The 26,663-nt window shown below is 40.2% G+C and overlaps 1 protein-coding gene across 8 annotated transcripts in view; it reads left to right on the plus strand.

The window, feature by feature from the left end:
* Positions 1 to 26,663, plus strand: part of GULP1 (GULP PTB domain containing engulfment adaptor 1) — a 590,342-nt gene that overhangs the window by 544,767 nt on the left and 18,912 nt on the right. For 7 of the 8 annotated variants that reach the window (XM_075829911.1, XM_075829914.1, XM_075829910.1 and 4 more), the window contains 2 exons: positions 15,526 to 15,753; positions 18,154 to 18,292. In XM_075829911.1, coding sequence (XP_075686026.1) covers positions 15,526 to 15,753; positions 18,154 to 18,292 — 367 coding nt within the window. The remainder of the gene's footprint in view (positions 1 to 15,525; positions 15,754 to 18,153; positions 18,293 to 26,663) is intronic. The other variant, XM_075829916.1, reaches the window with a different exon arrangement.

Raw genomic sequence — 26,663 nt, forward strand, 5'->3', positions numbered from 1 at the left:
CCTTGGCAGATAAGTCACCATCAGATGACAATTTGGCACAATGGTGCAGGTCAGGTGGTTGAAGCAGGTGCGTAACTAGGAAAGACTGGGCCCCATAGCAAACTCTTGACCAGGCCCCACAAGCAGCCCCCCTTATAAATAGTGCCCCCTTGTAGATAGTTCCATACAGCCCCCCTGTAGATTTTGCCATAAAGCCCCCACTGTATATAGCGTTATACAGCTCCCACTGTATATAGTGCCTCACAGCCCCCTCCCTTGTATATAGTGCCACAAAGCCCCCCCTTAGTAGAAAGTGCAGCACAGCCGCCCCTTAGTAAAAAGTGCCACACACAGACCCCTGTAGATTGTGCCACACTCAGCCCCCTGTAGATAGAGCCACAGCCCCCCTTGTAAATAGTGCTATACAGTTCCCCCTTGTGTATAGTGCCACACAGCTCCCCCTTGTGTATAGTGCCACACAGCCCCCCTTTGGGGGTTAATTTGCCGAAATCAGGGGCAAAGGACTGCTGGCCGGCAAGAGTGGAGTGTCAGCTGTCGGCGACAGCTGACCTCACGGTTCCCGGTGCACACTGTCGGAAACAACTCAGTAACTATACGTCCTCGTGCGGGAAGTAACCTCCCGCGACGACGTATAGTTACTTACTTGTGCGGATAGGGGTTAAGCCTTGAAAAGACAACATAAAGGATCTGCATAAAAAATATGGTGAAAACCTGTTTGTTGTAATACCTCTAAAAAACAAGAGGGCACTCCCTCAGTATGGAGAAAAAAAAGGTTCAATCTCCAGAGGCGACAAGCATTCTTTACTGTGAGAACTGTGAATCTATGGAATAGTCACCGCAGGAGCTTGTCACAGCAGGGACAGTAGATGGCTTTAAAAAAGGCTTAGATAATTTCCTAGAACAAAAAAATATCCGCTCCTATGTCAAAGTGTAGAATTCTTGTTTAAATGTTGATCCAATCAGATTGCCACTTGGGATCAGGAGGGAAATTTTTCCTTTTTGGGGCAAACTGTTTCATGCCTTATGGGTATTTTTTGTTAACCATTTTCTGGGTCAATAGAGGTAAAAATAAAAAATTCTATAGTTTAACCATATCCCTTCACTTTCTCCCATCCCTTGGTGGAACTTGATTGACATTTGTCTTTTTTTTAAATCATATTAATTATGTAAGTATGTAGCTACATATATAGGAATTTGGGGGAACTGGAGGATTGGGTGGAGAAATGACAAATTAAGTTTAATATGGATAAATGTAAGGTTATGCACTTGGGCCAAGAAAACAAATTTTACAATGATATATAACCCCTTAGTGACCACCAATACGCCTTTTCACGTCGGTCACTAAGGAGCCTTAGGCTATGCTGACGCCTTTTAACGTTCGCCTAGTCTAAGTCCTGCACGGGTCTCCCGTGCAGGCTGGAGCCGGGGCCGGGGCTCTGCTGTCTGCTGTCTGCTCCAATAGCGACCGCGGCATTTAACTTTGTTTACAAAGGGAGTGAGCTCCCTCTGTCACCCATCGGCGGCACGCAAATGCAATCGCGGGTCTCCGATGGGGTGTCATGGCAGCTGGGGGCTTGATAAAAGCCCCCAGGTCTGCCCTGGACATATGCCTGTTAGGACGCGCCGGAGGCACGTCCTAACAGATTGCCTGTCAGATTTACACTGACAGGCAATAATGCTCTGATATACGAAGTATACCAGAGCATTATATCAGCGATCTGAAGATCGCACAGTAAAGTCCCCTAGTGGGACTAATGAAATAAATAATAAATGTGAAATAAAGATTAATAATAAAAGTTACAGTAAAAAAATAAATAAAACCATTTTTTTCCATAAAAAGTGGTTTTATTTAGTAAAAGTGTAAAAAAAAAAAAAAGTACACATATATGGTATCGCCGCGACCGTAATGACTCCATTAATAAAGTTAATATGTCATTTAAACCGCAAGGTGAACACTGTAAAAAAAAAACGCAAAAAACAATGGCGAAATTGCTATTTTTTTCCATTGCCCCCCAAAAAAGTTATAATAAAAATGAATCAATAAGTCCCATGCACCCCAAAACAGTACCAATCAAAACTACGTCTCGTCCCGCAGAAAACAAGCCCAAAAAATCACTACATTGATGGAAAAATAAAAAAGTTACGCCTCTTGGAAAGCGACGATGCAAAAACAAATAATTTTAGTTCAAAAGTGTTTTTATTGTGCAAAAGTCGTAAAACATAAAAAACCTCTACATATGTGGTATCGCCGTAATCGTACCGATCCATAGAATAAAGGTAACATGTTATTTACGTCGCATAGTGAACGGCGTCAATTTAAAAACGTATAGAACAATGGCGGAATTTCAGTTTTTTTTAATAATCCCCCCCAAAAAAGTTAATAAAAGTTCATAAAAAAATTATATGTACACAAAAATGGTGCTATTAAAAAGTACAACTAATCCTAAGTCCTCATACAGCTATGTAGACGAAAAAATAAAAAAGCTCTTTGAATGCGACTATAGAAAAACGAATAAAATAGCTTGGTCATTAGGGCCTAAAATGGGCTGGTCACTAAGGGGTTAAGTCGCAAAAACACTGGGTAAACTACTACTGAAAGGGACTTGGGGATATCGCTTAACTTGAAACTTAACTTTAGCAACCAGAGCCAGGTAGCTGATGCCAAGGTTAATAAAATAATGGGATGCATCAAAAGAGCCTAGTTTTGTCTCCATACAAATCACTAGTCAGACCAAACATGGATTATTTTGAGCATCCTTGTATAAGAAGGACACAACTGAACTGTTTTTTAAAGTGCAGTAGATTCAAAAGCAGAATCAGTAACTCTGGGTAGTGAAGAGTCTGCTCACGTTGAGGAGTTGTTTTCCAAAAAAATGGACACTCAGCGTTTAATTCCTGCACAGAACTTCACTAAAACATCTTCTAACATTGCCTGCTTACAGGGGAAGCCTATTCTACTGCCGGATTGCTTTTTCAGCGAGATCTCTGAGGTTCTCGACCTTCTCCCTTGCATCTGCCTGAGCACCTTCCGCTACTATCTGGATCCATCTGGCTAATAGGGAGACACATGCACTCTGTTATACACCTCCGGTGCCTGATTATACTTCCCGCAGGGGACTTCATAATAAATCTCTCCTCCCGAGCCTACCTGCATATTGCCGCCTACCACTCCACCGCATCCCCAACCTCAATTAGGTGCACAGCGGTCTGGCTAGAGCTTCCGGTATATGTAAAAATGCTACTGCTACACGCTCCTGCCTTCCGGCTGCTATGTTCTTCTGGCGCCTCACCTGCTCCCATCACGTAGTGTGCGGAGATTCATTGCTTCCGCTGCCTCATTGGAGGAACTAGTGGCTTCACAAACGGCTTGAACTTGGACACAGACTGCACTGGATGTCAGGTATAGGACATTTAATTATACGTTATAATGGGGCTTGACTGGACATATTGGTTGCTGTTTTTCCTAGTCTCTGCCATTGAACCCTCGCAGGGATCGCCTATACCTGTTTGAGTACACAGGCCTTATGCAGCTACAAGGACTTAAAGTTGGAAATATTACTCTGTGCTATGGTCAAAAGAAGGTGTAAGTCCACAGGCCCCAGAAAGCTAACTGCTTATTTTAACTCTGTGGACCGGAGGTGCCAGCTTTGTCACCGGGTTTCAACTCTCCATCGGGGGCAACCACATCTGCATATGATTCCCCTGGAGGGATTCCATCACCTCCTAATAATAGAGATGGTTTGAAACATTCATCAGAAATATCCCACTCCGCATCTCCAATGAGTAAGGGCCCGTCCCCAAAGAGGAATATTATTTCCCCCTCCGGAGATGCACTGAACACTTCGACGGATCTAGAAAGTTATAACTTGAAATGCTTTCCTTCCTCCTTAGCACCTATAATGGGAGATACTCTTCAGAGCATGTTGGTTATTCCTCAAAACAATATTTCTAAACGGGTCTCTACACAGGCCAAGAATCTCCAAACTAATATTGATGCCATTTGGACCAGAAAAGGTAATTTGGAAAATAAAATGTCAGACTTTTCTTCCACCCATAATGAGCTTGTGGATGCTTACAATGCATTGGAGGATGAAGGGCAGTGGTTGAAATCTAAAGCTGGGATGCTGAGGGCAGGTCCAGAAAGAATATCATTAAAGTTAGAGGAGTACTAGGGGATGTCACTACTTCTGATATAGCAGACTACCTATAACTCATGTTCAAAACCTTACTTCCATGCCTGTCAGACTTAGACATTGCGCTTGATCGAGCTCACTGGATTCCCAAGCCTAAATCTGCTCCGGATAAAGTTCCTAGAGATATCCTGTTAAGGGTTCATTTCTTGCTCATAAAGGAGTGGTTAATGTATGATGCCTGCTTGAAGAGGCCGGCTTCTGGATCCATATTGCAATGTGGCATTGTACCCAGATGATCTAGATCTATCAGCGGCAACGTTACAGGCTTGCCGACAGTTCTCTCTAATCACACAAGCATTACAGGTTTCTCACATAAAATCCAAGTGGGGATTCCCAGTAAAACTCCTAATATCAAGTAACGGACTTACGACAGTGCTGCACACAGTGGAGGATGGTTGTTCTTTATTGAAAAAGTGGAATGTCTCTCGGCAGACCTCTGCACCCATCAACACCAAGGCTCTTACCTCTTCTTGACTTGCAGAAGATTGTGCTACTGCGAGCCCATCAAGCGGCAAAACTTGAAATTTTGTACATCACAGCAGGTTTCCAGAAGCGATTCTCTAGCCTGAGCATAAGGACTATGTAGTATCCTTTTTCTGTTTCCTTCCCCTGATTTTCTGTGCGCTAGTGCACTTGGACTGTTTTCTTTGTTTTGCCTTATGGGTATCATGTTTTTCTTATAGTATTGCTATATATTGTTGTGTTCTCTTTCTATTTTTCTGCAGGGATATTCATTTTCAGTCATCTTGCACATTCATGATTTGTAGTATACCGTTATATATAGTTCCCGAATGGTTCCTGTGATGGTGTCTCCACACGCTAATCCAGCTGCTCCTGTTTTGTTCTCATGGCAGTTAAATTTTCCTCCATTAATGTCCATGGGCTCACTAGCCCATGAAAATAAATCTTACTTTGGAGGGATTAAAACCTATACAATATATTTCCTACTATTAATTATACTCAAGATACCACAAAATTCACATATTAAACCAAAAAAGGAAATCTTGAAATCATGTAATAAATTTCATCAAAATGCAATTTTATTAAACAAATTATACAATTTATTTTTCATCAGTACATAGTACAAAGATAACCCCCCCTCCCAAGTATATACTATAGACACTTTTAAAATAGGTTAAAAGAAAGGCAGGTGATTCCCGATATAATATCGTAGTTAATGAGTTGTAATGATTCCTCACAAACTATATCACCACTACTCAGGTAGAATACAAATTAAATACCATGTGTGTTAATGTGTACACTAATCAATCAGAACAGTGCTGTATGTGTTACTTTATACATAACACACAAAGCACAATCAATTTAGAGCAATGCTAGATAACGATCGATAAATGTTTGCTCGTATGTGTTGCTGTATACACTGATCATTCAAAACAGTGCTATCGAAAAATGTGTGCTCATACGGAATAGTATGGCCGTTTTGGTAATCCTATATCAAAACAGTGTAAGAGAGAGGATAAGAGTGCAAAAGATAACACACACTGGTACAAAGTTACTAGTGGTTGAAAGTCGATATACCTGAGGAGGACATGATGATGAGAATGGCGTGGGACACCTGGACACCAAGCACCTCGACGCGTGTTTCGCAACCTTCGTCAGGAGGTGTGATCAATGGCAGTTAAATTTTCCTCCATTAATGTCCATGGGCTCACTAGCCCATGAAAACAAATCTTACTTTGGAGGGAGGCTCGTACTTTAAAATGTGATGTACTTCTGGTTCAGGAGACACACTTGAATAAGTTAAAATCTTCCACCTGTACTAATAAGGCATTTCCCCATATTTTTCTATCTTCGACCTCTGCAAAACAGAAAGCAGTACTCATAGTAGTAAAAAATACTGTGGCCTTATGGGACATTTCATAATTCTGGTATGTATTATCAATAATGCATTATACACGTTAGTTAATGTGTATTTTCCCAATTTCAGACCAGGGAGATTTTTTTCCAAATTGGTAACAAAGCTTCGGGCTGTACAACAAAGTCGTCTTATTGTCGGTGGTGATTTTAATACTGTATTGAATAGGGAACTTGACTCTACCAATGCCAGCAGACACATTGACTTTCTTACTCAAAAAATTTTGGATGATGGTTTGTTTGACGCGTGGAGATGCCAGCATGGCACCAAAAGGGATTGCACATTTTTCTCTTCATCAAGAAAGTCATACTCTTGACTTTTTGGCAGATAGGAATGCCCTTCTCCTCTACAAATCTTCCTCCAGAGGGGTTATTACATGGTCCGACCATGCTCCTATTTTTTTGGTAATTGCGTACCATTTTAGTTATCCCCCGTCCAACTCAGTGGATTTAATGACTGACAGAAACTTCCCTCAATGCTATAATAAAGAATATTCATCCAATGTAGAGAAAAATACAAAATTCTTTATTAAGACACAAAAACAGTTGTACATACAGTTTAAAAACACCAATAAAAATACATGTACACAAAGTACAATAAGAGGACAGTGTATATCATAAGGCAGGGTATATATGCATAGGTCAGTATCTCTAAATATCATAACATACCTTATATGTATACAACTACTATGTGCATAACAGTTACTCTAAAATAGAGCCAAGGTGACACCAAATCAATGTCTAAATTAGTACTTATCCAAACTAAGACCATGTATCACAAGAAACCTCACCCACCATAAGCCATCGTAGCTGCCTATACACTGTCCAACACCCTAATGCGCGTTTCGCACCTGGCTTTGTAGACCCCATTTCCTTCCTGTAAAGATATTTGTTGGCGCATGCGAGAGGAGAGGCGGCACATCAATAGAAATGAACAGGGCGTCTGGAAGTAAGTAGTGCGCAAATGCGGAAAACCCATTTCCACATTGTGCCATGAACAACGTCACAAACGTCCCCCCATCACCCACATGCGCACTACATCAATGAATCGGCTGCAGCCATGTTGGGTACTGGCACTGATAATAAACAATACCAGCAATCAAATGTAAAAAGTGTTACTAATCACCCCACCATGCATAGGAATGTGCAGTATGCAATAAATACAGAGGATGTCAAACTATAATAATCAATAGTAGCCACAGAGGTCATCCTGTACAGTTAGTATATAAATTTATAATTCCCAATCCCAATGGAGGTCATCCCATACAGAGCGACCCCTATTGTACGGAGAACATAATTCTGATTATTGGCAGTACATATCTTTGGGAAAGGATATTGTGAGCACATAAACCAAAGTCACTTATACCTAACTATTTTTAAATATGCCAAGCATGTTAGAAAGAGACCTGACGCATGTCTAGGGTCTTAAAGAGGCTCTGTCACCAGATTATCAAATCCCTATCTCCTATTGCATGTGATCGGCGCTGCAATGTAGATAACAGTAACATTTTGTTTTTTAAAAAACGATCATTTTTGGCCAAGTTATGAGCAATTTTATATTTATGCAAATGAGCCTTTCTAATGGACAACTGGGCGTGTTTTCTCTTATTTCCAACTGGGCGTGTATTGTGTTTGTAACATCTGGGCGTGTTTACTTGTTTTACTGGCTGGGTGTTGTGAATAAAAGTGTATGTCAGCATCATACACTTCTATTCACAACGCCCAGCTAGTAAAACAAGTAAACACGCCCAGATGTTACAAACACAATACACGCCCATTTGGAAATAAGAGAAAACACAAACCGCAAACTCTTAGCCATTAAATGGGCATTTGAAGAGTGGCACCACTTCCTGGAGGGATCTAGGCACCAGGAAACGGTCCTTACCGACCACAAGAATCAGTTTTTTCTAGAATCTGCCCGGAGGTTAAACCCGAGACAAGCTCGATGGGTGTTGTTTTTTACTAGATTCAACTTTGTGGTCACCTATAGGGCTGGGTCTAAAAATATTAAAGCTGATGCGCTGTTGCGTAGCTTCATGGCCAGCCCTCCTCCGGAGGAGGATCCTGCTTGTGTTTTGCCCCCAGGTATAATCATATCCTCTATTGATTCTGACTTAGTCTCCGAAATTGCGGCTGATCAAGGTTCAGCTCTCGAGAACCTTCCTGAGATCAAGCTGTTTGTTCCCTAGCAATTCCGGCTAAGGGTACTCAGGGAGAATCATGACTCTCCACTATCTGGCCATCCAGGCAACCTGGGTACCAAGCACCTCATTTCTAGAACCTATTGGTGGCCTGGGTTACTTAAAGACGTTAAGGCCTACGTCGCCGCTTGTGAAATTTGTGCTAGGTCCAAGACTCCCAGATCCCGACCAGCGGGCTTACTATGTTCTTTGCCCATTCCCCAGAGACCTTGGACCCATATCTCCAAGGATTTTATCACCGATCTGCCTCCATCCCAAGGCAAGACGGTGGTGTGGGTTGTAGTAGACCGCTTCAGTAAGATGTGCCTCTTTGTGTTGTGCCCCTCAAGAAACTACCCAATGCCAAGACGTTAGCTACCTTGTTTGTCGAACACATCCTGCGTCTCCATGTGGTTCCTGTCAATATTGTTTCTGACAGAGGGGTACAGTTTGTTTCATTGTTTTGGAGGGCTTTCTGTAAGAAGTTGGAGACTGATCTATCCTTCTCCTCGGCCTTCCATCCTGAAACTAATGGCCAAACTGAGAGGACTAATCAGTCTCTAGAACAATAGTTAAGGTGTTTTATCTCTGACTGCCAAGATGATTGGGTCTCCTTCATTCCCCTCCGAATTTTCCCTCAATAACCGGGTCAGTAACTCGTCAGGGGTCTCCCCCTTTTTCTGTAATTTTGGATTTAATCCACAGTTCTCCTCCGTTTCTCCTGGTGGTTCCAACAATCCCGAGGTAGATGTCGTTTATCGGGAACTGTGCACAGTCTGGGCCCAGGTTCAGAAGAACCTTGAGGCGTCCCAGAGCATACAAAAGACTCAGGCAGATAAAAGACGTTCTGCTAACCCCTTGTTTCTGGTCAGGGATCTGGTGTGGCTGTCTTCAAAAAATGTGCGCCTTAAAGTTCAGTCCCAAAAATTTGCTCCCGGTATATAGGGCCATACAAGGTCATTGAGGTCCTTAACCCTGTCTCCTTCCGGCTGGAGTTACCCCCATATTTTCAAATACAGAACGTGTTCCATGCCTTTCTCCTGAAACGCTGCTCCCCGTCCTTGGCTACCTCGTGGAAACCTCCGGTCCCTGTTCTCACCCCTGAAGGGGTAGAATTCGAGGTGGCCAAGATTGTGGACAGCAGGATGGTCCAAGGCTACCTCCAGTACCTGGTCCATTGGAGAGGATACAGGCCTGAGGAGAGTGCTTGGGTACCCGCCCGGGATGTTCACGCCGGGTTATTGCTCAGGAAGTTCCATCTTCGGTTTCCCAACAATCCAGGTCCACCTAGGAAGGGTCCAGTGGCCCCTCATAAAAGGGGGGGTACTGTGAAGGATTTGCCTGACACAGATTCTGTGTCGACGCCTGTGGTTAATCAGCCTGCATCTGTTCCTAGGCCTGCTAGAGTGACTCGATCTGCTACCACTCCGGCTGTTAGGCTGAGGAGTGGGAGAGCCTATCGCAGCCTGGCAATACGGTTCTAGCTCCCGCCCTTGGTCTACTTATACCTTCATTTGCTGCTTGTCCTTTGCCTGTGATTCTCTTGTTTCCTGGCTCTGCTGTTCCTGCCGTTACCATTGACCTTTGCTTCATATTGACCCTGGCTTGACTGACTATTCTCCTGCTCTGCATTTGTTACCACGTACACTCCTGGCTTGACTCAGCTCGTCCACTACTCTGTTGCTCACGGTGTTGACGTAGGCAACTGCCCCACTTCCCTTGCTTTTGTGTACCCTTGTCTTGTTTGTCTGTAATGCACATATTGAGCGTAGGGACCGTCGCCCAGTTGTACGCCGTCGCCTAGGACGGGCTGTGCAAGTAGGCAGGGACTGAGTGGCGGGTAGATTAGGGCTAACCTGTCTGTCTCCCTATCCTTTCATTACAGTCCGTGGATGAATTTGTGAGCTCAGGCACAGATGTTGGACCAGAAGGTCTAGCTCGCAATCTGTGTACTAATTCATCCTAAAGATGTTTGATGGGGCTGAGGGCAAGGCTTTGTGGAGATCACTCATGTTCTTGCAAACCAAACTTGTCAATCCATCTCTTGCACAGGGGCATAGTCATGTTGGAACAGGCAGGAATATTCCCCAAACAGTTGCCACAAAGTTGGAAGCATACAAGTGTCTAAAATATCTTTGCATGCTGTGGCAGTAAGATCATATTTCACTAAGATAAGAGGCCGAGCTCAAACCCTGAAAAACAGACCGAGACCATTATCTGTCCTTCACCAACTTTTACATCTACTCATTATGCATTGCAGTTGTAAGCAATCTCCTGGCAAACCCAGATTTATCCATCAGACTGACAGATAGTGAAACGTGATTCATCACTTCAGAGAACACGTTTCCGATGTTCCAGAGTCTAGTAGCGACGTGCTTTACACCACACCAGTCAACGCTTGGCATTGCGCATGGTGATCTTAAGCTTGTGTGCAGCTGCTCCCCCATGGAAATTAATTCCATGAAACTTGTGACGCACAGTACTTGTGCTGATGTAACTTCCGGAGGTAGTTTGGAACTCTGTACTGAGTAATGCAACAGAGGATAGGTGATTTTTACATGCTTTACACTGCATAGTCTACCACTTCTCTTGGCTGAGCTGTTGTTACTCCTAGACGCTTCTTCGGATGTGCCATAAATGTATATAATGGAAATGCCCCTTTAAACCAATGGGTGTTGTACATTAATTATAAAAAAAAAAAGATGACTAAACTATGTCAGATTATGAAAACGCAGATGGAACATTTTGCCCAATTACAAAAGTTGCTATGTAACCCTAGTTTTAGTCTGAAGGAAATGAATGAAAAACAGATGTCTAACTATTATGTTTTCTATGGTATCTTTCTTTTCTCATGAATTCTCATTTGTAAAAAATGAAAAGACATTTGCTGCCAAAAATGAGACATAAGCTGTGATTAATATGGTAAATGATATGTAAAATACTGTAGATTGCTGTATGATGTGGACTGTTTTTGGCTACAACATTTTGGTCTCTTTATGCAGAATATATTATAGAAGTCTGCTAGAAATCTCTGATTTCTTCTTTAGCCACAAATTTTCTTGTATTTTATAAACACCCCCTTTATCCACACATTTATTTTGACTTTTAGGGTCAGTTCACACGTAGCGTAAATGCAATGGATTTTGTTGCGGAAAATACACAGCAAAATACAGTAGCAGCAGAGTGGATAAGATTTAGGCCTTATTCACACGAACGTTGAATACGTCCGCGTGACGGCCGTTAAAACAAGGGTCATCACACGGACCTATGCAATTCAATGGGGCTATTCAGACATGCGTTATTTTTCACACAGCGTATGTCCGTTGCGTGAAACTCACCACATGTCCTACTTTGGTGCGTTTTTGTGCACCACGCACCCATTGAAGTCACTACGCGGACGTCTTCCGTGTACTGTCCGTGATTCATGCACCAGTTGCTAAATAAATGCAGAGAAAAAATAAATAAATAAAAAAATGTGCACCAACACTGACATCAAAAACTGATGCCACACAGAACACACACTGATGACACACGGAACTGCAACACATGAAAAATGCTGCGCTTTTTACGCACACAAAACGGACACGCTCATGTTAATCTAGCCTCAAACAAGTGTTATCTGGAAAAAACGCTCAGAAATTGACATGCGGTGCGGTTTTTTCATCCACAGCATGTCAATTGTATTTGCGTAATCGCTGCTTACTTGTTTTGGGATTTCCCCATTGAATTTAATGGGGAGGTAAATCCTGCAACAAATAGCAGATGTTGCGTTTTTTTGCGGCAGAATCGCAGCGATTCCGCTGCAAAAAACGCAACTCAGAAAAAAAATCTTAGAATTACCCAGAAGTCTGTGTTTCTCACTCCAGGCTGGCCTCCTTGGATGACGTTTCAACTTATATGACCGCTGCAACCAATCACAGGCTGCAGCGGTCATATGGGATGAAACAAAGGTCGTGCTGCAGGACGGTGGAAGGAGTTGTCACCATAGGTAAGTAAGTACGACTTTTTTTTCTTTTTTCAGGTGCAGTTTTCCGCAGCGAACATTCTGGTCAAGAAACTGCTCCACAATTTGGTGTGTTTTTTTGGCCGGAATTCCCTAATTCACTAACTTTGGTTACATGAATTGTTTAAGCAAAGTATGTAATGTCTTTATAACAATTTATGGTAAATTCAGCTATACTATGTATGTATATGAAGAATGTGCAAAAGACAATGACACAGTGGGGAAGATAAACTAAGCAAAATACTCAAGAATTCTGGCATAAAATGCACCCAAAAACTGTCATATCCTGCCTCAAATTTTGATATATTTTAGACACTTTTTATACCTTTCTAGACTATTTTGAAAAATCTGTCTCAAAAAGGGCATGGCTTAGAGGAGTCGTAAAATGTGACAGATTTATTAATGGCGTGCACCGTTTTTTTGTGCAATATATTGGTGCAAACTAAATCATCAGTCTGTTCTTGACAAGTACTATTGAAGGAGTACTATGCTATAAATTAATAGTGACCAGAGGATGGAATCAAAATGTTACAACTTTTTAACTTAAGTTAATTTTGATTAAGATAATTTTGATTATGTTATTAATCAATGGCGCTATTAAAACAATCAATATGTAGATATTCTCTAAAATTTAAGCAGCCCGTACAGAACTAAACTTGTGCCTAACTACATTAGCGGAATATCATCTTAGATGGACACATTATAGATTTTTTGCCCAAAGCGATAAACCGGGTAGCCTTTTAGTTAGGAAGCTCGTTCCTTTGTCTGCTTTAGAAACTGTGGAAATGTGGGAGACCCGTTGCATATATGGTAGGATTGTCCGAAGGTGCGCCATTTTTGGAGCTGGATTTTTAATATGCTGTATTCTATAACACAGATTAATTTGAAACTATCTCCTTCTCAGGCTTTACTAAATGAGACCGTCCCAGGTTTATTTAAAGCCTCCCATTGATTTGTTTCCTTCGTTTTCTTGGCAGCAAAAATCGCTATAGCTACGTAATGCAAAAGTCCTGTTATTCCCCTACATCTAGTGAAGACTAAATTGAATTGGATTATGGTCAATGACCATTTGCACTGTTTGGTATCAGATAAAGAGGATCTATGGCTTAACTATGTTGGGACGATCTCTTAAGTTTAAGTCACCTAGAGTACGTCTGACAGGAATTCCCTATTTCGCCTCCTTCGTTTCTCTTTCTTTCTTTATCCACTTATTCACTTGATCTGATTTTATAACGTATGTCTATACGTCTGCTATTGTTTGCGTTAAGGGGCATGTAACCCCTCATGCTTATTACACTGTTTGGTGTATAGTTTGTTCTTATTGAAATTCTTCAATAAAAATTATTGGAATATAAAACAATCAATATGATACAAAATGTCAGAGAGTTTTGCTGTCCAGTGGAAAAGCTGCTATTATAAGTTGTTAGAGAACGGCGTCGAAGCAGTATAAAAAAATGTCCTGAATCATCCCCCATTGGTTTCAATGTGAAGCAGAGGCGTTTATTGTCCCTGGTGGCTATTGGCCGCTCACCAAAAAAAAATGCTCTTTCTTCGAGTAGTTTCCGCCTCTGGCTTTACATGAAAATCAATGGGAGGCAGAATAACCCTGCGTCACTCCGCTCGTTTGGAGTGTTATTTTGTGGAGGTTTGTGCCCGCGGTTTTTGCATTAGCTTCAACGGCTTAAAAAAAAAACAAGGGTAAAAAGATTCAATCAATGATGGCACTTCAAAATCTGTCTCAAAATTCCTGAAGAAATGTTAAGCCGATTTTTTTTCTGCCTGTCAAAAAACCCTGTGTGAACTAGGCCTTAGAATAAAGACTATTGTAGACCAAAGTACAAGTAGTTCTAAAATAAAACATATTTTAGATAATAATAATAAACATTTTAACTACTGCATAAATGTTTAAAAACGTTGTCCAGTATCAAAAACTTCATGGCATGTCCTCAGGATAGGCCATCAATATCTTATCAGACGGGTCCGACTCCAGACACCTCCATCAATCAACAGTTTTAAAGGGGCTGCAGCTCTTGCACATTTCCTTTGCTGCTCACACTATGAATCCCTGACACACATGTAGCGGCTGTTCACAGTATTACAGCCTTCTCCTATTGAAGTGAAAAGGAGGCGTGGTTTAACAAAAGGGGTCGTGGCCTCTGCGGACCTACAATTTATTATGTTTTATGCCACAAAAACTGGCATACATTTTAGCGGAAATCTATGCCAGCCCCCACCTATCAGACAACTTCCCCATCTGAATTTTTTTTTTTAAATTTGAATGTTCACCTCACTGCTCCTCTTTGCTTCTCCCCTCCGGGTCCTCTTAGAATGCCAAACGTTGTGTGCTTGATCACATATAAGGCCCTGGCGCTGCTCAGCATCAGGATCTTTAATGAGCCGCAGCTTGCTGAGGGGACCCAGAGGGGAGAAGCGAAGAGGAGTGGTGAATATATATATTTTTTATTTTCAATAGGGGGAAAAGTAAATAGTTGGTGCATGGCTGCGGACAATACGCCACAATTGTGGCCCTCCTACAGCAGAAAGTAGTGTGCTCCTCTTACTAAATCTGTCACATTTTACTCAAGCGCCAGTAGGAAAGCCAGTCTTAGTAAATATGCCCCTATATCTATACAGTGGATTTGGAGCTCTTTGTTGGGAAATTGGAGCAGCAACTTCTGTAAAGAAATTAATCAGCACATAATTGTTGACCTATTTAGATGAAAAAAAAATAATAATAATTGTGTTCTAGTGTGGTCATTATGGGAAACCCACAGTTTAATTTTTTTTTCCAGATCAGTAATGCAGTAATGTCAGCTTGGCTTTCAACAGTGAAAACATAATTGCAGTTTGTGTTTTTTGGTTTTTTTTTATGAAATGTTAAATACTTTTGTGTCAAAAAAGACAAAAGTATAATAGGTATGATACCTTTATTGGCTAACCATAAAAGTTCTATATGCAAGCTTTCAGAGCACAGAGGCCCCTTCTTCAGGCAGTTTACAAATGAATGACTTAGAAAAAAGCACAACATTTTTTTTTGTAATAGAACTTGACCCACACATCGTACTTTACAAAGATAAATAACCCTGGTAGACGACACTTTGGAATGTCATGAATGTATAGTTATATACTGTGGGGATTGGGGATTTTCATGTAATAGGCATTTTGTATATATCCTTTTCTGTGTCCGTCTACCAAACTTTTTCTACTCTTTTACTCTCTGTATATTTTCCACTATTTGTTGTCTAGACTTTGTTTCCTCTTCATTCTTCTGCAGTTGCTGCATATAAGACCTGGTCATGAGCAAAGTGTGGTTGACAGATCCTCCACGTTTTTCTGGTGTCATAATGAAGCTTCAGTTCCATGTTTAGATATCTGCTCTATAACATTTACTCCCATGAACTCTCCTGACTCTAGACTATCAACAGGATTGCATCTAACTCCTCCACCTTCCAAAAACATTCAACCAAAACTTAACAATGAATACAGCATCCCAAGGCCTCGTGTAATTCTGTTATACTCTTTAAAGTATTGGTCTGTTAAGTGTTGTTTTGTTTGACAGTTTCATGTTATTACATTTCCAAGTTCCGGAGGGTAAAAAAATAATATTAATACAAAGTATATACTATAACTTATAATAGTACTAAATACAAAATCTATACTATAACTAATAATAATAATACTAAAATACAAAATCTATACTATAACTAATAATACTAAAATGAAAACTGTATAATATAACTAATAATAATACTAAAATACTAAATCTAAAGTGTAACTAATAATACTAAATTACAAAATCTATGATATAACTAAAATAATACTTAAAGAGGCTCTGTCACCAGATTTTGCAACCCCTATCTGCTATTGCAGCAGATAGGCGCTGCAATGTAGATTACAGTAACGTTTTTATTTTAAAAAAACGAGCATTTTTGGCCAAGTTATGACCATTTTTGTAGTTATGCAAATGAGGCTTGCAAAAGTCCAAGTGGGTGTGTTTAAAAGTACAAGTCCAAGTGGGTGTGTATTAGGTGCGTACATCGGGGCGTTTTTAATACTTTTACTAGCTGGGCGCTGTGAAGAGAAGTAACATCCTCTTCTCTTCAGAACGCCCAGCTTGTGACAGTGCAGATCTGTGACGTCACTCACAGGTCCTGCATCGTGACGGCCACATCGGCAGCAGAGGCTACAGTTGATTCTGCAGCAGCATCAGCGTTTGCAGGTAAGATCGACTTACCTGCAAACGCTGATGCTGCTGCAGAATCAGCTGTAGCCTCTGGTGCCGATGTGGCCGTCACGATGCAGGACCTGTGAGTGACGTCACAGATCTGCACTGTCACAAGCTGGGCGTTCTGAAGAGAAGAGGATGTTACTTCTCATCAGAGCGCCCAGCTAGTAAAAGTATTAAAAACGCCCCGATGTACGCACCTAATACACACCCACTTGGACTTGTACTTTTAAACACACCCACTTGGACTTTTGCAAGCCTCATTTGCATAACTACAAAAATGGTCATAACTTGGCCAAAAATGCTCGTTTTTTTAAAATAAAAACGTTACTGTAATCTACATTGCAGCGCCTATCTGCTGCAATAGCAGATAGGGGTTGCAAAATCTGGTGACAGAGCCTCTTTAATTACAAAATATAGACTATAACTAATAATAATAATACTGAAATACATAATCTATGCTATAATTAAAATAATACCAACATACAAAATATATATTATAACTAATAATAATAAAAAATACAAAATATATACTATAACTAATAATAATAACAAAATACGAAATATATACTATAAGTAATAATAATAATAATAATAATAATAATAAAATACAAATATATGCAATGACTAATTATACAAAAAAATGAAATATATACCATAACTAATAATAATACTAAAATACTAACTATATACTAAAACTAATAATAATACTAAAATACTAAATCTATACTATAACTGTACTATAAATCAAGAACAACCTGTCGGATGATTTTTACCCTCAAAATACGAAAAATGTTAGATGTTTACATATTTTGCACTTCTTTATATCATAATTAAAATTATGTTTCAGGGTTCTGTTGTAAATGTAGAAAGATATTTCACGTTTTATACTGAAAGTGTTTTAAACTGAATAATTTAAACTTTTGTTGGACACATTTATAGCAGGTTTTAAATATAAGTTTATTACTACTACTTTTCTTTAAAGGGGCTGTCTTGGTCAATAGCCCCTTACCAAATTTCCTATTGGGATAATTAAGCTGATTTACATTCATAATGGCCAACAAAAAATAGGTTGTAATTTTGTAACTTGCTATCGAGAGATATTACAGCTAATTGTTTAGTTTGACAACCCCTGCACATATGCTCTATGAGGGCATATGGACGTCATACTCAGCACCCCTTCTAGTAGCCAGAGTGGAGTGCCATTTACTATGTGGTCGTCCAATGACTACAATGGGTGCTGTGTGATTTTCCTGCCAGCTTCATGCATTGAAAACAGCTGATCATCTGCGGTTTCCACAGCTAAATCCACGGTAATCAGCTCATCATAGGGGTAGTTGTCTAAATAAATGGCAGTTGTCCTAGGTGAAAAGGTCCTTGAAGTTGCTTCCCTAAAATTCACCTTAACATAGTACCTCTAAGCTGTAAAGTGTCATGACACAGATAGAAAAGAAAGTCACAAATAAATACAATTTTTTTTTTACTATGATCTCAGCATCGTTTTTTTTAAATATTTTTCCATTTTACAAAAGGCATATTGTTTCAAAAAAATATCATATATATGTGTGTGGCGTTTGTACAGAAGTTGTTATGCATGTTTTTATTTGGATTTTTGCATGATACATGTGACATTTATGACTGAAGTAAACAATTCTCATGCAAGACTTTTTATTTCAGGCTGGCAGCGTGACACCTAAATCTCCCTCCACTGATATTTTTGATATGGTTCCCTTTGCCGCACTTTCCCCTGAATCAACCCCACCTACAAGAAACGGTACACAGCTTCCACCTGTGCCCAGCAGGTTGACTGAGATAAGTAAGTTGTTTTGATCAACAACAAAAAAAATCAGTTAAAAGTGTTTAGAGACATTGATAGCATATCAACAGGAATAATGTCGAATTTGGTAGGAAAGTCCAACCACTTGGTCTCCAATGGATACAGATAGCGATGGAGTTCTGAACTCTTCTTTTTTTTTTTACACAGCTGAGCTCTTGACCTAGTGTGGAGGAAAAAATTGCAACACAGTGCCTATGAGTGGCAAGGTGTTAAGGGAGAATGTTAAAGGGGCTGCTGCAGATATGCCAACAATATCTCTTCTTCTAGGGGAGAAAAACTCAGAGCATAAGCCCACCAACAGAGCCTATAAATTCTGGGATTAATATTCTAAGAGCACAATAAAATAACAACCAAAGAGACTAACTAGAGACAAAGAAAATCAGATCCATCAACAGAAGTTTTTATATTTATTGTGATTTCATAAAATTGGGATTTCTCTACTTTTTCCAATACTGGCAATAGTATGACTCCTTTGTGAATATACATCAACAGAAGTTTGTTGACAAATTCAACATAACAGATGATTTTCAATACTGCATTAAGTGAAAAAAAAAATGCACTCCTTTATTGAATTTCATTTCTTTTTTAAAGATATGTTACAAAGATGCTAGATTTTGCATTTACTTACCACATGGCTAATATTAAAGTGTAGCTAAACGTTTGACAAACTTCTGACACGTTATAGTGACATTTCAGAAGTTTGGATTGGTGGGGGTCCGAGCACTGAGACCCCACCAATCGCTACAAAGAAGCAGCTGAGGCACTCGTGTGAGAGCTCAGCTGCTTCGTGTCTGTTCGGCTTTTTCAGATGTATCGGAGTACGGGACTTTCTATTGAGTCCGTACACCGATACATTTATTTCCGGAAAAAGCCGAACAGACACGAAGCGGCTGAGGGCTCACACGAGCACTTCCGCTGCTTCGTTCTAGCCAGTGGTGGGGGTCTCATTGCTCGGACCACCACCAATCCAAACTTCTGACATGTCACTATGACATGTCAGAAGTTTGTAAAACGTTTAGCTACACTTTAATGACATTTTGGTTTCAAGCACATTCTTATGCCAGTCTCAAGAGGACATCTAAATGCAGTTTTAGCATTTTGCTTTAAAGCAATCTGTCATTAAGACAGACTTATTAAAATAAGGACAGCAGTATGATACCCTAAGGCCAGAATCACACACAGTTTGAATTCAGTTATTGGCTCAGGTTTTTTGTGCTAAAGCCAGAAGTGGATCCAAAAGTAAGGAAAGGTATAAATAAAAGACTGATGCATCTCCTTTCTTTTATGTCTACTCCTGTGTTTAGTTTAAAAAACGGAGACAAAAACTGCATCAAAACTGTGTGTGATCCTGGCCTAAGGCTGAAATCACGCATTCAGTTTTTTGTGGCAGCTTTTGATACAGTTTTTGAGCCAAACATAATAGTAAATCCCAAAAGAAGGAAAGACTGATATGTCTCCATTATTTTGCATTCAATATTTTTGTTTGGCTCAAACAAACTGCATCAAAAACTGCATGTGTGATTCCAACCTATGGAGTAATACTAGTGGGTACAATTAGGGCATGTTTAGATGTGGCAGAACTTTTCTGCTGCAAATTCGTGGCAATTACGCAAGGAATCTGAAGCCACATTTTCATATTTGACAGGTAATTCAGACGTTGCGGATATCACAGCGGACATGCCGCAGGTTTTAGCCTTTGCATCGCAAAGGCTGAAATCTGCAGTGAAAACCTGCTGCTTCTCCGCTGGCGTCCATGCATGCTGCGGAATGAAAATTCTGCACAGCACCCTAAATTCTGCACTGTTATATTCTGAAACATCTGAACTCATTTATCTAAAAATGTATAGAAAACAATGGAAAAACCGTCTGCTGCAGATTTACACTGCGGACTGTCCGCAGCGGAATTCAACAGAAAATCCGCCACGTCTGAACATGCCCTTACACTCCCTGAACAGCTCCCATAAGTGCCAAATAGAGGGTCAATCAGTCAGTCAGCAGATCTTGACAGGATCATGTGATGTTATCTGCGAGCAGTCAGAGTGTATGTCACAGAATGGGGCAAACAACCCACTGTGTCTGCGTCTAGAATGTGTAGAAAAAAGGTGCCACATTTTGGTGCAAATTGTCGCAGTTTGGTGCAATTTTGATGTATTCACCTCACTAGATGTTTATGAAAAGTGTTCTGCAAATGGGTGTTACTTAACTAGAAAAGAGTGTGACTTGCGTGAAAGGAGGCATGTCAAAAATGCACCAAAATGTGCCTAAATTAGGATGCAGCATGAACCACTGTGACAAATGTGCCACATTTTGTGCCTGCCTGGTTTAGGTTTGCGCTGTTTAACTTCTAGACGGTATTAGCAAATGTGGACCAATATTTTTATATCTGCTGTTTGAGAGTGATCGCGTAATACACAATGTGGCTACACTGTTTGCCATTTTGTTGGCTGTTCAGTGGATGCAATTACAATCACTAGTATGGTTATAAAAGTCAACCTATATTGACATGTCCATTATACAATATAGATATTTAAGAGAACCATAGTTAGTTTTGTAACGTCCTCTACACTGCGCATTTAGGGATCTGACAACTTCACTACCTAATGAAGCAAATGCTTGTTCACTTGCTGAATCAGACAGTGTGGCTACAAAAGGTGACGTCTCCTTAAATCAGAACCACATTAGTGAATGGAAAAGTTGAGCTGACTTATTTACATGATCAGATAATTGGTCAAATTCGAGCGCAAATAAGTGAGCATACATGATAATAGCTCAACCCCTTCCTGACATCCGCCGTATATACACTACCGTTCAAAAGTTTAGGTTCACTTAGAAATTTCCTTATTTTTGCAAGAAAAGCACAATTTTTTTCAATGAAGATAACATTAAATTAATCAGAAATACACTCTATACATTGTTAATGTGCTAAATGACTATTCTAACTGCAAACGTCTGGTTTTTAATGCAATATTTACATAGGTGTATAGAGGCCCATCACTCCAGTGTTCTAATGGTACATTGTGTTTGCTAACTGTGTTAGAAGGCTAATGGATGATTAGAAAACACTTGAAAACCCTTGTGCAATTATATTAGCACCGCTGTAAACAGTTTTGCTGTTTAGAGGAGCTATAAAACTGACCTTCCTTTGAGCTAGTTGAGAATCTGGAGCATTACATTTGTGGGTTCTATTAAACTCTCAAAATGGCTAGAAAAAGAGAACTTTCATGTGAAATTCGACAGTCTATTCTTGTTCTTAGAAATGAAGGCTATTCCATGCGAGAAATTGCCAAGAAACTGAAGATTTCCTACAACGGTGTGTACTACTCCCTTCAGAGGACAGCACAAACAGGCTCTAACCAGAGTAGAAAGAGAAGTGGGAGGCCCCGCTGCACAACTGAGCAACAAGACAAGTACATTAGAGTCTCTAGTTTGAGAAATAGACGCCTCACAGGTCCTCAACTGGCAGCTTCATTAAATAGTACCCGCAAAACGCCAGTGTCAACGTCTACAGTGAAGAGGCGACTCCGGGATGCTGGCCTTCAGGGCAGAGTGGCAAAGAAAAAGCCATATCTGAGACTGGCTAATAAAATGAAAAGATTAATATGGGCAAAAGCACACAGACATTGGACAGAGGAAGATTAGAAAAAAGTGTTATGGACAGACAAATCGAAGTTTGAGGTGTTTGGATCACATGGAAGAACATTTGTGAGATGCAGAACAACTGAAAAGATGCTGGAAGAGTGCCTGACGCCATCTGTCAAGCATGGTGGAGGTAATGTAATGGTCTGGGGTTGCTTCGGTGCTGGTAAAGTGGGAGATTTGTACAAGGTAAAAGGGATTTTGAATAAGGAAGGCTATCACTCCATTTTGCAACGCCATGCCATACCCTGTGGACAGCGCTTGATTGGAGCCAATTTCATCCTACAACAGGACAATGACCCTAAGCACACATCCAAATTATGCAAGAACTATTTAGGGAAGAAGCAGGCAGCTGGTATTCTATCTGTAATGGAGTGGCCAGCGCAGTCACCAGATCTCAACTCCATAGAGCTGTTGTGGGAGCAGCTTGACTGTATGTTACGCAAGAAGTGACCATCAAGCCAATCCAACTTGTGGGAGGGCCTTCTAGAAGCATGGGGTGAAATTTCTCCCGATTACCTCAGCAAATTAACAGCTAGAATGCCAAAGGTCTGAAATGCTGTAATTGCTGCAAATGGAGCATTCTTTGACGAAAGCAAAGTTTGAAGGAGAAAATTATTATTTGAAATAAAAATCATTATTTCTAACCTTGTCAATGTCTTGACTATATTTTCTACTCATTTTGCAACTCATTTGATAAATATAAGTGTGAGTTTTCATGGAAAACACAAAATTGTCTGGGTGACCCCAAATTTTTGAACGGTAGTGTATATGGCAGAGGTTGGGTGCGGGAGTATGGAGCGGGCTCACGGGCTGAGCCCACCCCATAGAATGAGTGTGTTAACGGACTGAGCCCACTCCATAGAATAAGCGTGTTGGCTGTATGAAACAGCTGACACTTCAGTGTAACAGGCGGGGTCCCAGTGAGCGGATTCCTGCTGGTTTAACCCCTTAGATGCCATGATCAACAGCTACTGCGGCATCTAAGCTGTAAGAGTGAGGTGGCGGACCCCTCTAAGGTGCCATTGTCCTACTGCGACGCTATCGCGGGGTGCTCATGGTCATCATGGTAGCCTGGGGGCCTAATGAAGGCCCTCCGGTCTGCCATCTTAGGACACCTATTAAGTCCTGTCAGAGGCAGGAGTAAATAGGTGACTGTCAGCATCATGATATATTGCAATACATTGGTACTGCAGTATATAGTGTAAGTGATTGCTGGTTCAAGTCCCCTAGGGGAACTAGTAAAAAAAATTAAAGCAGTTAAAGTTTTTTCATATATATGAAAACATATATATATATATATATATATATATATATATATATATATATATATATATATATATATATATATATATATGGACAAATCAAGGGTAGGAACAGCACTGTGATTTCTTGCCTGTTAAGGCTGGTGCTCAGCTTTCAAACGAGGAGTGACTTCTCCCTGCACAAACGTGTATCCAAAAAAGAGAGAAAGAAGCAGCACTCAAATAAACTCTGGTTTATTCATCCAGCATCCACTGCAACGTTTCACCTTCTCTATGAAGGCTTTTTCAAGTCAGGTGTGTTAAAGCATACACATGTGTGTATATATAGGGGGCAAAGCCCAGACAATCAGTGTTACAAATCAGTACATAGTCAATAAAAAATATAAAAATACATAAATATTATAAACATAAAGTGACAAGTGAAACAAAATTCAGATAGTGTACATGAGTTATAACATGATGCAATGATACAAACAGACGATGCAACATGGCTAACATATAAAAATTGATCTTTATGATTGATTAAACCAACACAGTGTAATTAATAAAAAATTAGATCAGCTGGCACTCACCAATCTATGAAAGGGAAAAGGATAATCATGAGACTGATATGTAACGCACATAATCCTCCATAGTCATCAAAACCGGCGTTAAACACACGATACTGCGCATGCCCGCAGGGAGCGCATAGATTGGATAAACTGAACGTCAAATCAAATATCGTCAAGGCAACATGGAGCAGCAGAACCTCAAGTATGTCTCGCGAGATTCAACTATACAGACGACATCCCTTGTTTGGTATTCAAAACCGCCATCTTAAGGCTATGTTCACACGGAGTATTTTGCAGGAGGAATATCTGCCTCAAAATTCCGTTTGGAAGTTTGAGGCAGATTTTCCTCTCCCTGCACGCCGATTTTCGCAGAGCTTTTCGCTGCGTTTTTCGCCCGCGCCCATTGAGTGCCGCGGGCATAAAACACCGCGAAATACGCTTTCTCTGCCTCCCATTGAAGTCAATGGGAGGTCAGAGGCAGAAACGCCCGAAGATAGGGCATGTCGCTTCTTTTTCCCGCGAGGCAGTTTTACTGCTCGCGGGAAAAAGACGCCGACGCCTACCCTTTGAAATCAGTGGGAGGCATTTTCGGGGCGTTTTTGCCGACTTTTGCGACGCGGTTTCCTCGTCAAAAAACTCGGCAAAATACTCTGTGTGAACATAGCCTTCAAGAGGGAATATTGCAACAGCCAGGTAAAGCCATAGTTTAACCATAACCTATTTCTATTATATAAAAGAGGATAATCATCTCAAAAGGGGAATTTATAAGATCCAACATGTCCAACAAGAGGGAAAACGGTCCGTTCGCATTTACGCAAACAACATCATTTAAGCAATTTTCGTTCAGGCACTTACAAGGTATTCAACATCCCGGTACAGATCACATCTCTCATTATCCATAAGAGAGTAACCTGTCTCCAGTCACCACATAAATCTCCAATGGATATATCATCCCCAAGATGTTTTATAGTGGGTACTAGCCAAGAGGTGAATAAACCTAATTGACTATCAGAGCGTGTCATATTCTAATGACTATTCTTATTAAAAGTTTATTAGTGCCATCACTGCTGCCGATCGAGACGCCACCGACCTCATAGTGGATACACATATAGGATCAAAATTAGTAAAATTTAAAATATAGAAAAAATGGACAGATTAATCCAAGGGTATTATTCATACTCATGCGGTACCGCTGCACCATATCACCAATAGAAAATTCAAAAAAATTATATAATTTTATCAACATAAATGTAATCTAGAAGAACAACAGTCACATATGAGTCCAACGATTCCTTCTTCCGATCGTGTGATTCCAATAACAATTATGAAGTAGTCCTTAAAAAAGAAGAAAAAAGGAGAATGTCACTATACAGTCACCTTGGAATATATACTCAAGATTTAACACACATATTATATTCCAAATACCAACCATACATGTGTCAACAGGATTTATTGGAAGAAACACAGGCCAAAAGAGCAAATCCAGATGTATCAATATATACAAAAAATTCATTTGGACAACCGAGGTATGTTGTTAAGTGAGCCTAGCATTAGCCTTATCTATACACATTGAGTGGATAATCCACATTCAGACCATAAGGATGTAAGGAATTAAGTTTTGTAATCCACTGTATCTCACGTTGTTTTAAAATCAGTTCCCTGTTACCTCCCCGTTTTAATGGGGAAACCCCATCGATGATGGTAAATTTAAGTTGCTGTACTGTGTGTCCAGTTTCAGCAAAATGTCGTGCTACGGGCAATTCCACCTTTTTGGTCCTTATACTAGATTTATGATTGTTCAATCTCAAACGACATTCCGTCGTGGTCTCACCCACATAGATTAAATCACACGGGCACTGTAGTATATATATTACATATTCACTTCTACATGTGTAGAAGGAATTAATGTTAAAGATTTTATGTGTCTTGGGGTGGGTGTAGACATACCCCTTGATCATAAGGGGACAGTTGTCACAGGAGAGGCAAGGGAAACATCCCTTGCGTGTCCTGCAAGCCTGTCCACCATGTATACTGCCAACATCTGTTCTGACCAATTTGTCTTTCAAATTACGACATCTTTTGTAGGAAAATAGAGGAGGGGAACAAAATTCTGAATCCTTGTCATAAAAGTTTCCCAAAACGTGCCAATGTTTTCTAATGATTCCTGCAACATTAGCGCTCCCAGTGCTAAAAGTAGATACCATCAGGAGTCTTTTATCCTTAGTTGTCTCTTTTCTCACTCAAAACCTCCCTATCCAATTGTTGTACCCTATCTCAGCCTAAATGATGTTGTTTGCGTAAATGCGAACGGACCGTTTTCCCTCTTGCTGGAATGACATGTTGGATCTTATAAATTCCCCTTTTGAGATGATTATCCTCTTTTATATAATATGAATAGGTTATGGTTAAACTATGGATTTACCTGGCTGTTGCAATATTCCCTCTTTAAAGATGTCGGTTTTGAATACCAAACAAGGGATGACGTCTGTATAGTTAAATCTCGCGAGACATACTTGAGGTTCTGCTGCTCCATGTTGCCTTGACAATATTTGATCTGACGTTTAGTTTATCCAATCTATGCGCTCCCTGCGGGCATGAGCAGTATCGTGTGTTTAACGCCGGTTTTGATGACTATGGAGGATTATGTGCGTTACATATGAGTCTCATGATTATCCTTTTCCCTTTCATAGATCGGTGAGTGCCAGCTGATCTAATTTTTAATTAATTACACTGTGTTGGTTTAATCAATCATAAAGATCAATTTTTATATGTTAGCCATGTTGCATCGTCTGTTTGTATCATTGCATCATGTCATAGCTATCTGAATTTTGTTTCACTTGTCACTTTATATTTATAATATTTATGTATTTTTATATTTTTTATTAACTATGTACTGAT

The sequence above is a fragment of the Rhinoderma darwinii genome, chromosome 6, assembly GCF_050947455.1.
Source record: "Rhinoderma darwinii isolate aRhiDar2 chromosome 6, aRhiDar2.hap1, whole genome shotgun sequence".
Lineage (NCBI taxonomy): Eukaryota > Metazoa > Chordata > Amphibia > Anura > Rhinodermatidae > Rhinoderma > Rhinoderma darwinii.